Raw genomic sequence first — 16429 nt, 5'->3', positions numbered from 1 at the left:
ATCGCTAGCTAGAAGCATCTATATGATGAAAAGCGCTTTGACCCTAAGAATCGGCTGATTTCTGATGAGGCGCCCCTTCAGCTTTATTTTTCAGGACTTATATTTGCACCAAGAACATCCAAAATCTATAGAGTTCCGAACAGAGCTTCGTGCTTGGATATGCCAGTTACCGCGAGCTGAGGGAGGATGGAGCGCAGAATTACAGATTTTCGAGGGCCATTCAGGTTCGGTCAATTCGCTGGCCTTCTTGCCCCGAGTCGCCCGATGGCAGCTGTTGGCGTCATCTGGCTCTCTTGATAAGATACTGTGCCTATGGGGCACCCCACAGGCGTGCTCGCGCACGTTCTCAAGGGTCATTCAGGTTCAATAGAGTCAGTGAGTGGCGATTTCGCCTGTTGGCCTGCTATTAGCATCTGCCTCCCATGATCAGACTTCGCCTCTGGGACTTGACGACAGGTGCACTCACGTAGGCTTTCGAGGATCACTCCAGCTCGGTTGAGGCGGTAGCCTTCTCGTCCGACGGCTGGTTGTTAGCATCTGGTTCCAGTGAAAATACAGTATGTCTCTGGGACACGGCAACGGGCGTACTTATGAGCATCCTCGAGGGTCATTTAGGCTCAGTTGACTCTTCGAATGGCTAAGCGTTAAGAAAATAAGAACAGCAGATCATATATACGCCCTAGGGCTCATATTTATGGCCCGGAGTCAAGTAAAAGTGGGAGAGTGGGAGATCTGGGAGAGAATCCTCGCCCTGTTCTCACCCGCTCTCACCCCGTTCTCACCTCTATCACCCCAGTCTCCAAACTTCTCACCCACATCACCCACGCTCACCCTTAAGATCAAATCTGACGCCATTTGAGATCTCAGGGCGCATTGAGAATTGCCCGCGTACTATAATGGGCTTAAGTACGGCTGAGCGGACGGGAAGCCCTGTTCTTCACACCCTATGGTCGCATGTGCTAGAAGACCAACCCAAAACAAAATATACGGTCTAAAACTTTTTTAATCCGATGTGTAGAACGCTGTCATCGCGCTGTTTGACCATACACTTCTCGGGTCAATACAGTCCACGTGGATGCCTCCCATGTGTAATGAAGAATCCCCACGAAAAAAAAAAAGTTCGAGGAACAATCCAAAACTCTATCTAGAAGAGTGATACAGTCATTCTCGAAACCGGCTTGACCAATACACACTGTGTAACTCTTTCCGGGCCCCACCGCCAAGCCCTTAGCGCAGATCATCTATTGAGGGGGCCTTATTAAATTGAGGGATATCTCAAAATGCACCTTGTACTATATAGTAAGTGGTTCGTAATATTATATATTATGTACGAAAAGTCCGTAAAATTCTATAGCGGACCTCTACAGATCGGACTTAGCAAGTGCCACCCAATAATAATGTATAATAATGTCTTATTACCAGCACATGCCTCGTAGCACCAGCTTTTCATTTCAACCGCACGTTAGATATACCCTCGTATTGGTCACACATTTGCGTTTATTCACCAGTGCTAGATCTTTCCTAACCTCTCCAGAGACTATCAATTCCAATTTCTATAGAGAATAGAAAATACAGAATAAAAGTCTTTCAGATAGTTAGTTAACCAGTTACTAAGTTAACGGTGCTGACTAAACTGCAGTCAATTTCCCTACGGGATAGACTTTCTTTGCGCGGATCGGATACTTTTTTTGGGCCGCCGCTCAGAATGTCTCCGACCACCAAGGTAACATACCACCGTCCCTATAAGCTATAAATTTGCTCACACACCTAATGCAGCCCCAACGTTCCTACCATAAACCCCCAGAATCAGCATTAATGGCTGGAAAACTTCTCGCAAACGGCGCTCTCCTAGTTGATGTGCTGATCATCGGTGCCGGGCCATCAGGCCTATCAACCGCCACCGGTCTCGCTCGCCAGCTGCACTCTGCTGTTGTCTTTGATTCAGGCCTCTATCGCAATGCTAGAACTTCCCATATGCACAATGTTCTCGGCTGGGATCATAGGAACCCTGCTGAACTACGGGATGCTGGCCGTGCTCAACTCACCGAGCGATACAGCACGATCTCATTTGAGAATTCTACCATTGAATCGATCAAAAGGCTTGATGAGAAGCAGCTGTTTGTCGCTCAAGATGAGGCAGGAAAGCAATGGTATGGCCGCAAGGTTGTTCTAGCAACTGGCGTCCGCGATATTCCACTAGACATCGAAGGGTATGATGAGTGCTGGGCGAACGGAATGTAAGTAACCCTATGCTGGTGGAACAAAGAATCGGTCAACTAATAAGCTACACCAGATACCACTGTCTCTTCTGCGACGGCTACGAGGAGCGTGGCCAGGCTACGGTCGGCGTTCTTGGCGTTGGACCGATCGCAAACGTTCAACGTGCAGTGCACCTGGCGCGAATGGCTCACCAGCTCTCGCAGTCGGTCACTATCTATACTAACGGCAACACATATCTTGTGGATGATCTCCAGAGCACCGTCAGCGATGCGCAATGGCTTGAGATAGATGCTCGTCCTATTACCCGGTTCGAGAAAGGGGAAACAGGCAAGACCGTTATCGTTCACTTTGATGACGCGAACACGAAACAAGAAGGCTTCTTGGTGAGTTTCCTGCCACAGACCAGCAATGACTGAATGAATGATTAATCCGGTGGGGCTCTAGATCTACAATCCCAAGACCGAAATCAATGGCCCCTTTGCCAACCAGCTTTCGTTGCCTCTGACGGAAGGCGGCGATATCCAGACTTTGCAGCCTTTTTACGAGACTAGTGTCCCTGGCGTATTTGCGGTTGGTGATTGTGCCACGCCTTTGAAGGCCGTCACACCGGCTATCTCGATGGGCTCCTTGACCGCTGGTGGCCTTGTTACCCAGCTGCAGGCTCAGCCGATGGTCGATGTGACCGATGGATATGTATTGTAGGTAGACGGTTAGATAACAAGCATTCAATTAAAACAATTTGTTCATTAAGTGCCTTCTATGTAGTAATATGACCCGCCTGTCACTAGAATTCAATTCAGGCTTTCCATGTAAGCCCCTCGAGTATTCTCACTAGAACCCTGAATCTGTTGACCAGCAAATAATGTTGTAGTAGACGGAGACATCCCGTTGGTGACAGTCTGACAGAGCAGAAACTTGTGGACCGATCAAAAAGATGGAATCGCGGGCTTTAAGTATGAGGTTTAGTTGATGTTCTTCTCTCTTTGTCTTTTCATTCCTCTTCCTTCCCATCTTCGTTCTAGTATAGACTATAGACCATCCTCGTACAAATTGCCCCCATCCCATCCACCCCCTAGACAGACCATTATCCGGATCATCGTCGTCGTCATAACCACCGCCGCTCCCGCAAACGCAGCGCAATATGTTCGAATACAACATCTCCTTCACGATTACCGTGAAACCACCCGACACCTAGATCCCACTCACAGCATCCGAGCTCTAAACAGGGATTTCCCGCGTCGCAAAGACCCCAAAGGGACACGGACCGTATGCCTCAGCCAGGGGAATAAACCGTGTTGTCTAGAAACCCCCCCTTCTCTCCAACATCAGGATGCGACAATTTGTTTCATACTCTCGAATCTCCTCTGATTGTGGTATTTTTTAAAAGGCCATGGATGTAATAATCTAGTAGCCATATGTGCGGTTGTTTCCGGTGGGCGTCGATACAAGGTGTGTTGGCGAGTATCCTCCGGAGACTTTAGCGGAGACTTTCTTTGATGGATCCTCAACCAGCCAAAGAGGTCAAACGTCCTTGAACCAGTCATCATACGCGTTAATTATGCAATAAAGGATGTCACCCAATTATTAATTTCGACAGTCCTGGAACGGCTGTCTCATCTAATCAATTCTGCTCTTTGTTAGGAGGTGTAGGCCTAGAAGCTCCGGATAACTAATGGACGCTGGAGACTTGTTCTAGCCCCTAGTAATTTATGTCTCCATCCCAGATACATAAACGAGCTGTTTTTACTGCTCAGGTTATTCCTCCTTTATTCAACCATATTCCTCTTGCTACCTTAGATACATCGTTGAGCATTATTTTGACCCTTTTTTTTTGGCACGCCATGGATTTCTCTACCAATGGCGAACCCAAGTTCGACCCATCCTCTAGGCCTGGGCCTCTCGGCTCAAACTCCACAACGAAGGGCGAATCGCAACCAGAAGATGAGATGAAATACCCGTCAGGGGCCGCTCTTACCGTTATTATGATTGGCTTGGTTGCCGCTATCTTCCTCATCTCGCTTGATACTACTATCGTCTCGACTGCCATTCCTCGTATAACCGATGAGTTCCATACAGTGGCAGATATGGGATGGTATGGATCCGCCTTCTTCCTCACGCTCGCATCCTTCCAGGGATCCTGGGGTAAAGTCTATCGCTACTTTCCGCTCAAGACGAGCTATATTGCGTCAATCTTTATCTTCGAGGTCGGATCTCTTATTTGTGCTGTTGCTCAGAATTCCGTGACTCTTATCGTTGGCCGGGCTATTGCCGGTCTGGGTGCCGCAGGTATCTCGTCCGGCTCGTATACCATCTTAGCATTCACTGCAAGACCCGAAAAGCGAGCTGCGATGACAGGTATCATTGGGGCTAGCTTTGCTATCGCCAGTGTAGCCGGTCCCCTTATTGGTGGCGCGTTCACAGAACACAGTACCTGGCGCTGGTGCTTCTGGGTCAATCTACCCATTGGTGGTGTTGCAGCCGGGCTGATTGTTCTATTCTTCCATTCTCCGCCACAGGCACAGGCAAAGAACACGACTTGGAAAGAAATCGTCCTGCAGATGGACCTCTCCGGCATCACTCTCCTCCTCGGTGCAATCTGCTGCTACCTTCTTGCGCTCCAATGGGGTGGGGCATCTTATCCCTGGAGCAACTCCAAGGTGATCGGGACATTAGTCGGTTTTGTCATGCTTATTGTGCTTTTCGTCGTCAACGAAGCATTCCTCAAGGATAAAGCCATGATCCCGCCGCGGCTGATGAAGCAACGCACCATTCTTTTCTGTTCAATGTTCACCTTCTTTCTCTCCGGTTCTTTCTATCTGCTGCTCTACTATCTTCCAAACTACTTCCAGTCCGTGAAAAATGCCTCTGCTGCAAGCTCGGGAGTGCGCACTCTCCCCCTGGTGCTTGGGAATGGTCTGTTTGCTGTGGCCTCTGGCGCTCTTCTCGGCGTGATAGGGTACTACCTGCCCCTTCTCACAGTGGGATCCGTCATGATCACCATCGCCAGCGGTCTCCTTTACACTCTTGACCTCCACTCCAACTCGGGCGCGTGGATCGGATACCAAGCCCTCGCAGGTATTGGCGTCGGACTCTGCATTCAGGTTCCCATCATGGCAGGACAAGCTGTCGTTGAAGTCCAAGACCTATCTATCATCTCAGCAGGCGTACTATTATTCCAATGCATGGGCGGTGCTATGTGTGTGCAGGCTGCCCAGGCTGTTTTCAGCAACACGCTTCTCAAAGAAGTCCTCAAGCGTGCACCAGATCTGAGTCCTGCTCTGATTATCCAAACTGGCGCAACGGAGCTGAGAGATGTGTTCGCGGGTGAGCAGGTTACTATTATATTGAATGGCTATGTGGTTGCTCTGCAGGACTGTTTTCTTTTGTCGACTGTGCTCGCGGCTATTGCGGCTTTGATCTCAGTTAACTCAGGGTGGAACAACTTGAACAAGAAGAAGAAGGAGACTGATGCGAGCTCACAGGGAAATCCTTAGATTGCTAGTATTTTGCTGGGTTCTCGACCTGGTTACGCGTTTGCTTGACTTCTAGTCTTGTGGCGCCTCGCATTGTGGTTGTTAAAACTAATATCACTGACGTTGTGTCTCTCGGTGTGTCTTTCATTGTTTCTAAATTGATCTCTTCTCTTTCTTGTGTCTTTCTTGAGTCTTTCTTGACTAGCTATATCTCTTTTATGTTTTTAATATAAAAAAACCGCATTTTCTTTTGGGGATATTGTCATAGTTTAGTAAATACACGGTCATATAGCGTCAAAAGAAAAGAACATCAAGCAAATTCGTTTAACAGTCCCATCTATTAAGTACTGATAATCCTTGACAGTCTTCATGAATTATAGTCAAGACGCATTCTTGATCTGTGGCATAAACATGTAGCAAATTTTGAAAAAATGATATCCATTTTCTTGACTGTAGGTCTATTCCCAGCGCTTTTACTATAAGGGGTGTAGATGATGACACCAGTGTCCAAAAGTGTAAACTAGTTCACCTTCTCCCACTCTTTCAGGTGTCCATCAGTCTTCTTCTCTCTAATCTGCTCAACCGTAGAGGTACATGCTTTCCTCGCTAGCTCGGGGTACTCGCTCTAAATCCTTCTCGCTTCTTCACTCCCAGCCTGGGGCCTCGATATCTTCCAACTTAAGTTCATAGATAACTGAGAAACCCATATGGTGAGACAGCCGGCTAACTTCTGCGCCCCCATTATACGACAGTAGGAAGGTCATTCGCGCCCCGGTGCCTTTCGTGCGAGCCTCAACCTGTACGGAATTAGGACTGCTCTTGCAAGTGGCAGGCGAGACTTGGAAAAAGGGATAATACTATTAAATTATCCGCAGTCCAGGCATCGTGATACATAATCTCACTGTCATTCTTATAGACGGCTCCACTAGCCATTGTGAGCTTGCGTTCGGGAGCATAGCCGTCTCTCGATACAAAGTGGAGTGGTTGTCTGAATGTGTGCTACGTGGACTTAGTCTAGGTACCGCAGTGGGCAAGCCCCTGGGTTGACGGGCCGAAAATGGATCCGAGCTTAATGACATCACCTGTATGTCTATCGTGCGGTTGAAATGAAAAGCTAGTGCTACGAGGCATGTGCTGGTAATAAGACATTATTATACATTATTATTAGGTGGCACTTGCTAAGTCCGATCTGCAGAGGTCCGCTATAGAATTTTACGGACTTTTCGTACATAATATGTAATATTACGAACCACTTACTATACAGTACAAGGTGCATTTTGAGATGTCCCTCAATTTAATGAGGCCCCCTCAATAGATGATCTGCGCTAAGGGCTTAGCGGTGGGGCCCGGAAAGAGTTACGCAGTGTGTATTGGTCAAGCCGATTTCGAGAATGACTATAGACTCAAGCCTTCAAACATGATGACTGCCTGTGAATCATCGTGGCTCAGACCAAGCGTTGTTAGTCGCTTCATCTCGATGATAGCGGGGTCCTGTTTCGGCCTAGTGTGCACAAATCGGTTACATTTGGCGACAGCCACCAAAGTTTGGTAGTTTATTCTGAACAGCTAACTCACCTATTCTTGACAAGTCTGCTTAACTTATAATAAGGCATCATGTTTTCCGGTTTCTCTGGAGTAGCAAGTCCAGTACTCAATAGGCAGAGCAATTGATCCAATATGACTTCTGTCGAGATATCTCCACTACACTCCGAACGGATATTTCCCACAAAAGCACCAACTGAGCGTGCAGTGCCACTTTCCCTCTTGGACGCAACTACGGCAGACTTTGCTTGTACATGTCCTATCTGGCTCTTCGAGCGTCCCGATAAAGTTGACGATGAATTCGATCTGGTGGATCACTTTCGCCAGGCCCTACGCATCACGCTTGACGCCTACCCCCACTGGGCGGGACAATTGAAAAGCATATCTACTCTCCACCCTGCCAAACTAAAGCCGGAACAGCTTCGGTTTCCTCCCAATGCACGTCGCTTTGGTCGGATCTACTCGCATTATGGGACATCAGAAGACCCCGGTGTCGAGTTCGTGACTGCGACTACCAACGCTACCCTCGAGACGCTGTCTCCGGCATCACGTACAACAAAATGCCCTTTGTTTGATCGTGGAAAGGTCTCACTTACCGGTCTTGTTCCCTCTTTACGACTAGCCAATTCCTTGGGACCTAACGCCGGCAACGAAGCCGGCTTCTTACCTCCCATTATTGCCATCCAGCTGACCAAGTTGGCCTGTGGAGGCTTTGCGTTGGCAATTAAGACTCTGCATCCTTTGGCTGATATCCAGACTGTCATCCATTTTGTCCAAGATTGGACAAAGATCAGTCAATGGATTCTCTCGGGATCACCATCTCCAAAGCCCAATTTGACTCCCCTGTTTGACCCGACACGGCTTGATTCGATGGCCGCAGGGGATATCAACGGCGAACAGCCCGACGCAGCAATCATTAACCAAGCTCTGAGTCTGCCTATGCACCGGTATGACTGGTGGGCTGCGCCAGCTCCGTGTCCCTGGGCCCCTGAAATCCCACCGCCCTTCCGAGACCAGGAGCACACGCCAGTCGGCCCGGCCATGCCCTGGTCAGAATGGGACTTTGATGGCTCCGTTTCTCATTATTTGGTCCATCTGAATCGCAACCAGGTGGAAAAGATTTATGCGGCTACTATTGACGGGAGTAGCGATGATTACATCGGGAGTCGGATCAGTCGTCACGATGCCGTTCTCGCCCATATTTGGTCGTGTATCACTCGAGCTCGTCAACAAGGAGAAGACAGAGGCTTGGTACATTGCGACCTTGCGTATGGAACCCGTCCGGTACTTGGTCTCGGAGACAACTTCATCGGGTCACCATCGCTGATGATGAACATTGAGATGACGGGCGTGGATCTGGCTTCTCCTGATACCCCAGAGGCAGAGAGGATGCCCTCAATTGCGCGACACATTCGCAACACGGTCAGCCAGATCAGTGACAAGGCAGCCCTTGGCGCTCATCTGCACAGTGTGGCGTATGAGAAGACGCCGCAGCGAATCTGGCAGGGATTTCTCGGTCGGCGTCACCTTATTGTGACGACCTGGGCTCGTGCGGGTCTCTATGAGATTGATTTTGGGTTGAACTCGCTCCCCAGTATTCGCTATGCCGAGGGAGTATTGCCGACGCTAGATGGGGATGTGTTGATTAAAGACGCGCCGCCGTCAAAAGATCAAGATGGATTGTCGGGTGCAAGAAGCTGGACTGATTATGGCGTTGATGTCTCGCTGCATCTTCGGACGGAGGATATGGAGCGGCTGATTCGGGATCCCTTGTTTCTTCCATGAGATCGAACCGGTCGATATGAAAAGAAGGGGATGATAGCAGGACTGAGGTTTATATTGTATTGAATGATAATGATAGATACAAATAGATTCTGGTGTATCATTAGTGTGACCAAAATATCAAACTTTCCACAAAGTTCGAGTGCTCGGGATGGATGCAACCCAAAAGGCGCCGAAGACGATCTCGGCCTAACTCCGGTGTGGTTCACCCGCGCCACATTCCGGATGCAAGGCACCTTCGGAGAGTAAGCTTGACAGGCACAAGGTTTATGGTATGTTAGAGTATGGAGCACGATATAGAAAGTATGCAATAGATCTAGCATATTTAATTGACGCAATTGACTAGGAAGACAGCTAGACAGGAACAGAAAGAGTCCCCTCAATGGCCAATGCAACATCGGACCCGATCTCACGGCATTTACCCGGGGTCCTTCGCCAAGCATCCGCGAAAATTTGCAGTCCGAGGCTTGAGCCCGCGTTCCCCGCAAAGTCCAAAGTCCAGCGCTGCTCGCTCCTCATTCTGTTCTAGTTCGAAAATCCTGCCCTCTTTTCGCCAATCTCACATCCTTCGTCTTGGCCCGTTGCCCGGAGAAGTCTCACCCCCCGCCCCCTGAAGTGCGCTCGCGTGTGATGTTCCCCACGGGTGGGTACTTGATAGATTTTCTCTTTTAAACCTCCGCACGTCCCCGAGCCTGGAAATCTTGAACGTCTCCTTCAACTCCTTTCAATCGAGGACACTTTTGCTTTCTTCTCTTCATCGTGCCCCCGATCTTGTCTCCAGCCTGTGGACCACCCACGCGACGCTAGCATGGCTGACTCCAAGGTCCCCGACACCATTGCGCCGGCGGAGGAGGCCCCGCGCTACCCCTCTGAGGGCCATGAGGGCCACGAGGGCTGGCCGTCTGATTCCTCGATGAAGGCGATCATTCAGAATGCGAAGGCGGCGACTGAAAAGGAGCAAAGTATGAGTTTGCTGCAGGGTATCAAGTTGTATCCTAAGGCGGTTGCGTGGAGTGTGCTCATTTCGACCTGCATTGCGATGGAGGGATACGATATCAGTTTGGTGAACAACTTCTACGCCTTTGATCAGTTTAATCGCAAATACGGCGAACAGCTGCCGAACGGATCATATCAAGTACCGGCCAGGGTAAGTTCATGAGTGTCTGCCCCCGAAAGTCTAGGAGAATCTACTGACAGAGACGTCTCTAGTGGCAATCAGGTTTGAGTAACGGTGCCGCTGTCGGTGAAATCATCGGGTTGTTTATCAACGGTTGGGCCTCGGAACGATTTGGATACCGCTATACAATCATGGCCTGCCTCATTCTGGTCACCGCGTGGACGACAATCTTCTTCACAGCCAAGAATGTGCAGTCTTTGCTCGCCGCGGAGATCCTGTGTGGTGTTCCCTGGGGTGTCTTCCAAACCTTGACGATCACTTACGCCTCTGAGGTGTGTCCCGTCGCACTCCGTGGATACTTGACTACCTATGTCAACTTCTGTTGGGGCCTGGGCCAGCTCATTGGAATTGGCGTGATCAAGGGAATGCTCAACCGTGATGACCAATGGGCCTACCGAATTCCGTACGGTCTGCAATGGATGTGGCCTCTGCCTCTCTTCATTGGCATATTCCTTGCCCCCGAATCCCCTTGGTGGTTGGTCCGACGAGGCCGGACCAAGGATGCCAAGCGGGCTCTTGAGCGGCTGACTAGCAAAGACCGCGAAACTGACTTTGATGCCGATGAGACAATCTCGATGATGGTGCACACTACCGCCCTGGAGGCCAGGATCACAAAGGGTGCCAGCTATCTCGATTGTTTCAAGGGGACTGATTTGCGCCGGACAGAGATTGTCTGCATGGTCTGGGCTATCCAGAATCTGAGTGGAAACTCGTTCTCGAACTATTCCACCTACTTCCTGGAGCAGGCTGGTCTCGACTCATCTAATGCCTACAACTTCGCCATGGGCCAGTACAGCATCAACATGGTCGGTGTCTTTGGAGCCTGGTTCTTGATGACCCTGGGAATTGGTCGTCGAACTCTGTGTCTGTACGGTCTGTGTGGACTGTGTACCATGCTTCTGACCATGGGCTTCCTCGGCCTTGTGCCGCACTCTCACCGTGATCAGGCGTCCATGGCCACCGGCTCGCTGATGCTTGTCTGGGCGCTCTTCTACCAGCTCACAGTCGGTACCGTCACCTACTCGCTCGTTGCAGAGCTCTCCACCCGACGCCTGCAAATCAAGACAGTCGTTCTCGGCCGTTGCTTGTATAATGTTGTCGGCATTATCTGTGGTGTCCTCACTCCTTACATGCTGAACCCCGGCGAGTGGAACTGGGGCAACTACGCCGGATTCTTCTGGGGCGGCATCTGCTTCTTGTGTATTATTTACACATACTTCCGCGTGCCTGAGCCTCGCGGTCGCTCCTTCGCCGAATTGGACATGCTCTTCGAGCGTGGTGTTAGTGCTCGTCAATTTGCGACCACCGAGGTCGACGTGTTTGACGAGTCCATCGAAGGCCGCGTCATTGATGATTACCGGGCGCAGAAGAACGCCGCGAATGATGACCCCAGCCAGGTCGAGAAAGACGCTGGCACTGCATGATTGATGTTGACGCCACTTGACGCCATGTAATTAAACTCATGTCTATGATGACCCCACCGTGTGTCCGCTGTCCAGCCAGTCTCTCTGTCTACTGCGTTTGGTTTTTGTCGTTGCATTTACATGCCAGGATGTATATAGTCATAACTACGTATCTACACCAATTAATATACACTAATTTAAAGATGAAGAACTTGAATTTGCCTGCCAATATCAATTCATGTAATCTCATCCGCCCCTTCCCCCCCCCTACTATGTCATTGTCTGGCGCCGTGCCTGTTAGCCCGGTAGGCCCCGCTATTGGACCTCACCATGTTTTCCGACTTATCTCGCTGTCTCTGGGGGGAAAAGGCCCTTACCAGAACAACAGCAGAACAGAAATCACCCAAGAGAATCTCCTATCCCTGCCCCAATTCGAGTCTGTCTTCTTCCTTCTGCGACGCGGGGTAGTGGGGGTTCCACTGTTCCATGCAGCTGCGATGGACGTCACATTCATCACAATACACGGCAAGTTGTACCCGCCCTGCTGATGCTGCTGCTACCACCGATGTGGGCTCTACGCAGAGTGGACGAGAGCAGTCACGAGAATTTCTCCGTCATCCCGAAGCTAATACCCCTGCTCGTGCAGATTTGTCTCGTGACGCCTCGATTCTGTATGCGTCAGACAGCATCCAGGTCGTACTCGGGTACCAGCCACCTGAGGTACTCAACCGCTCGTGTTGGGACTACTTCCAACCGCAGGAGCTGCAATTCGCCCGCAGTGTACATGGCCGCGGTGTTAGGCTTGATAAGGCCGCTGTTCTGAATTATTGCTCCATTCGCCACAAGAATGGGTCGTGGGTTGGGTGTGAGTGTGTCTTTACTGTGGTTTACAATGTTTTGATCGCTAGTACTACGGTGTACGGTCGTGGGAGAGGTAGTCAAAGTAAGTTTTTGTTTTTTCTTGCAGAAATTACCTTTAAAATAATTGTGCGGATGTTAACATTCTTGATTGATAGAGCGTGCCATCGATGCCCCCATTGTTCGCCAGCTCTTCGACTCCTCTCCCAATGACCCCCGCTACCACATGCTTACATTCATATCGGACAAATTCTCGAGACGGCTTGCAGAGCCTCTCCATGAGCCACGTGCGGCACTTTTTGTCAATCGATTTACCAGAACAGCGACTATAATGTACGCCACAAGTGGCGTGACAGAGATTCTCGGGCTCAGCCCGCGCCAGCTCATCTCCAAAAGCTTCTTCTACTGTATACAGGAGCGATGCTTACGAGATGCCGTGAGGTGTCTTGAAAGTGCCAAGGCAAACGATTCCATCGCGTACTTGCGGTTTTGGTTTCGCAATCCGTTGCGGGAAGAGGATGTAGATATGGATATGGGTGGATTCAGCAGCCCGGCTTTTGGTATCGCGACAGGTTCATACGCTAGAGTGCCGCCTCCTATTGAGCTGGAAGCGGTCGTCTCGTGTACATCGGATGGACTGGTTGTCATTCTTCGTCGAGCTCGAGCTCCCATTCCCAGTGCCACCCTTCCACCTCAACCGGTCCCAATCTACTCCAACGGCATTTTTGCAGCACCGTGGGCACTTGAGCCTGTCTATGCATACGGCACAGCGACGTATCCCCTTGATAGCTTCTCCAATCCGGCATATCCAGAGAACAAATCTAGCCTTTGCAAGGAGAATGAGATTCCTTCACATGCTCCGGCTCCCACGCCAGCATCGAGTTCACAGAGCTCATCGAGCCCTCCTTACCCGGGTGCATCGAGAGCCGCTACGTCCAATGGCCCCCAGGAAAATCTCCTCATGAATACGATTCGAGATGTGGCTGTTTTTGCATGGGGTATCATTGGTATCAATCGTTCTCTGGAGCAGCATAAGTATGGATCTCCATCGGGCAATGCGCATCCGGATGCGACGGTGGATGATACTCGGGATAATGATGCTGCGGCTGGCCGTGGCTAGAAGTAAATACTCAATGTATATGTGATGTGATATGAACGACGACAGATTCTACAACTCAGAACTCATGAATTGCTTTATATGGAGGTTTTGTTCGGCATGGGCTTTGGCCCAGTCCATCCAAGACTTTACTCGTTGGACCACTCGGGCTTCTTCTTTTCAGCAAAGGCAGTCATACCTGTCGACATGTTAGTTTCTCCACCCACAAACTCAACGCACGTAAAGCAACAGTGTAATCACAACTCACCAATCTTCTGATCCTTACTACCAAACAAACTGTGGAAAAGCCTTCGCTCATACTCAACCCCCTCCCTCAACGACAATTCCTGGCTCTTATTCACAACCTCCTTACCCGCAACAACAGCCACCCGACTATATCCCGCAATAGTCTCCGCAGTCTTGATCGCAACCTCCAGCAACTCCTCCTTCCCACCATCAACCACCTGCGCCGCAAGCCCCCACTCCCCAGCCTCCTTACCACTAAAGTTCTTCCCCGTCAGAATCAGCTCCATAGCCTTGCTCTTGCCAATGGCCCGGATAAGACGCTGCGATCCGCCGGCACCGGGGATAGTCCCGAGCTTGATCTCTGGCTGGCCGAAGGTCGCGTTCGAGGTGCAGTAGAGGATGTCGCACATCATGGCGAGTTCGCAGCCACCGCCGAGGGCGTAGCCAGATACGGCGGCGATGACGGGCTTGCGGATTGTGTTGGCCAGGTGCGACCAGGGGGCGATGAAGTTGTCCGTGTAGGCGGCGGCGAAGGTTAGGGGGCCATTTCTTTGATGTCGGCGCCGGCTATGGGAGAGATTAGTGAGTGTAATTGATTAGTTTGTTTGGGAATGATTATATACCGGCGAAAGCCTTCTCGCTTCCGGTGATGATGATCGCGCCAATGTCCTTGTCATTGTCGTATTTGCTCAGGACGTCATTGAGCTCAGTAAAGAGAGGGCTGCATAGGGCATTGAGAGCCTTGGGGCGGTTGAGAGTGACTGTCCAGAATGAGCTGAGGTATCCTCGCGGCGGTGACTCCCATGCTACTTACTCAGGCCGACTCCGGGCTTCGGGGTGGATGTGAGGATGTGCTCGTAGCTTGGCCCGGAGGAGTACTGTCTCACACGGGCCAGGTAGGAGCTCAAGGGGACGGCAGTCCGCGAAGTGGCAAGACGAGCGCAGCGACGGGCAAACATGGCGATGGATGGATAGGAACAAAAACAATTAAAGGTATCCAAAAAATCGGTAGGAGGCTTCAGAGTGTCGATACGGAGCACAGGGAGAACTATGATGTATGGCGGTCACTCCCCGCAGCCGAAAGAGGGCCGAAGTTAACCGTCCCTCGGTCCATTGTGACTGGATTACCTCGACACCTCAGGCCAACAGTGTCACTCGCCACAGCTCCGCCACATTCGCCACACGTCACATGTCTCAACGTGGCTAGAAACTAATCTCCCCGCTGATTGGACCATCGCCAGGGGACACTTTGCTCCTGTTTTCCAGAACGACTGCGTTCAGCACCGCGGATCTGCGTATACACCGGGCTCGTTCTTGTCTCTAGTATCCTCATTCCCTCTATCCTCCTCACCTCCGCCTTCACAATGGATGTCCCCGAGCCAGAGCTGTCGCCCTTCACCGCCGTCACGGCGCATACCTCCAAATTGACTCGGGTGAGTTTCCGACTGTCGCTTGAGGGGGGTTGCGAACGGCGCAATGCAATACCCTCCCATTTATTCCTCGTCCTCAGGGATTAGATGTGCCCGAAGAAACTTTATGCTAACCATGTCGCTGTAGCAATACCAAGCCTACCTCGATGCCTCGACTCCTTACACTACGTATCGCTGGGTTGGATCCGCTCTCCTGCTTGTCATTTTCTTCTTGCGCATCGTCTTCGCGCAAGGATGGTACATTGGTACGTTTCCGCTTGGTCCTACTCCGAAAGTTGCAGTGGCAGTACAAATCTTCAATGGGAGGACGAACAAGTCAAGAGGGGGGAACTCTGGAGGACGTTGGGAACAATGACACGCGACGCACAAGATGAACTCAAGCTAACCTCACACTCACCTATTAGTCGCCTACACTCTCGGAATCTACCTTCTGAACCTCTTCCTCGCCTTCTTGACTCCCAAATTCGACCCCTCCCTCACCCAGGATGAGGGCCTCGAGGACGGCGACGCCGGCTCACCCAGCCTCCCTACCAAGCGGGACGAGGAGTTCCGCCCGTTCATCCGCCGCCTGCCCGAGTTCAAGTTCTGGCACTCGGCCACTCGCGCCATCACCATTGGCTTTGTGTGCAGTTGGTTCTCTGTCTTCGACATCCCGGTCTTCTGGCCCGTCTTGGTCATGTACTGGATCATCCTGTTTGTCCTGACTAGTACGTATCCCAACCTGACGCAATCCAACAGGACTGCGATAAATAGGCGCTGAATGTATGCTGACTCCATCTTTGTATCTGCAGTGCGCCGACAAATCCAGCACATGATCAAGTACCGCTACGTACCCTTCTCCTTCGGCAAGACCCGGTACGGCCGGTCCTAAGCCGCCTCTTGTTTACCATCTCGTTTCTTTTACCCGCCCTCTCTGCCCTTATAATCAGAGAGCTGTGTGAAGGTCAATGTGTGTATGTGTGTCCGACTGGCCGCTATCGATTATGATATGAGCGAGGGGGAAAAAATGGAAGTGGGCGGCGAGCTTCATGGCGATGCATTTATGAATTCCTCGATTGTAATTCCTATGTTTTCTAGAGGACGCTTTTGCTTCCTTGTGCATGCCCTGCTGATTTTTTTATTTCTTTTTTGGTTTTTTGGAACCTATTTCACCTGTGAGATATGATTAGACTTGGAGTCGGTGCCGTTGCCGGCTTTCAATG

The 16429-nt window shown here is 50.7% G+C and overlaps 7 protein-coding genes across 7 annotated transcripts; 6 read left to right on the top strand and 1 right to left on the bottom strand.

Annotated features, from left to right (window-relative positions):
* Window positions 1–1815: 1815 nt before the first annotated feature.
* gliT (thioredoxin reductase gliT) lies at window positions 1816–2922 on the top strand (the record flags this gene model as incomplete). The annotated part of the gene is made up of 3 exons (XM_056912910.1): window positions 1816–2237; window positions 2294–2603; window positions 2665–2922. 3 exons carry the CDS (start codon window positions 1816–1818, stop codon window positions 2920–2922), a joined length of 990 nt encoding a protein of 329 aa, XP_056761759.1.
* Window positions 2923–4061: 1139 nt separating this feature from the next.
* Window positions 4062–5714, top strand: gliA (MFS-type gliotoxin efflux transporter gliA; the record flags this gene model as incomplete). Its single annotated transcript, XM_056912909.1, has 1 exon — window positions 4062–5714. The coding sequence occupies one exon, from the start codon at window positions 4062–4064 to the stop codon at window positions 5712–5714; it is 1653 nt and encodes a 550-aa protein (XP_056761758.1).
* Window positions 5715–7370: 1656 nt separating this feature from the next.
* Window positions 7371–9020, top strand: N7458_009526 (transferase family protein; the record flags this gene model as incomplete). The annotated part of the gene is made up of 1 exon (XM_056912908.1): window positions 7371–9020. One exon carries the CDS (start codon window positions 7371–7373, stop codon window positions 9018–9020), a length of 1650 nt encoding a protein of 549 aa, XP_056761757.1.
* An 805-nt stretch (window positions 9021–9825) lies between these two features.
* N7458_009525 (putative MFS alpha-glucoside transporter) lies at window positions 9826–11618 on the top strand (the record flags this gene model as incomplete). Its single annotated transcript, XM_056912907.1, has 2 exons — window positions 9826–10164; window positions 10227–11618. The coding sequence occupies 2 exons, from the start codon at window positions 9826–9828 to the stop codon at window positions 11616–11618; spliced, it is 1731 nt and encodes a 576-aa protein (XP_056761756.1).
* Window positions 11619–12083: 465 nt separating this feature from the next.
* N7458_009524 (PAS domain-containing protein) lies at window positions 12084–13575 on the top strand (the record flags this gene model as incomplete). The annotated part of the gene is made up of 2 exons (XM_056912906.1): window positions 12084–12540; window positions 12614–13575. The coding sequence occupies 2 exons, from the start codon at window positions 12084–12086 to the stop codon at window positions 13573–13575; spliced, it is 1419 nt and encodes a 472-aa protein (XP_056761755.1).
* Window positions 13576–13700: 125 nt separating this feature from the next.
* On the bottom strand, window positions 13701–14756 carry echA (enoyl-CoA hydratase echA; the record flags this gene model as incomplete). Its single annotated transcript, XM_056912905.1, has 5 exons — window positions 13701–13750; window positions 13820–14264; window positions 14342–14364; window positions 14421–14558; window positions 14612–14756. 5 exons carry the CDS (start codon window positions 14754–14756, stop codon window positions 13701–13703), a joined length of 801 nt encoding a protein of 266 aa, XP_056761754.1.
* Window positions 14757–15161: 405 nt separating this feature from the next.
* On the top strand, window positions 15162–16098 carry N7458_009522 (Rer1 family protein; the record flags this gene model as incomplete). The annotated part of the gene is made up of 4 exons (XM_056912904.1): window positions 15162–15230; window positions 15355–15472; window positions 15632–15934; window positions 16019–16098. 4 exons carry the CDS (start codon window positions 15162–15164, stop codon window positions 16096–16098), a joined length of 570 nt encoding a protein of 189 aa, XP_056761753.1.
* Between the last annotated feature and the right edge of the window lie 331 nt (window positions 16099–16429).

The sequence above is a fragment of the Penicillium daleae genome, assembly GCF_028827525.1.
Source record: "Penicillium daleae strain IBT 16125 chromosome Unknown utg000008l_segment0_segment0, whole genome shotgun sequence".
In the NCBI taxonomy this organism is placed as follows: Eukaryota; Fungi; Ascomycota; class Eurotiomycetes; order Eurotiales; family Aspergillaceae; genus Penicillium; species Penicillium daleae.
This window is presented reverse-complemented; position numbering and strand designations above follow the sequence as displayed.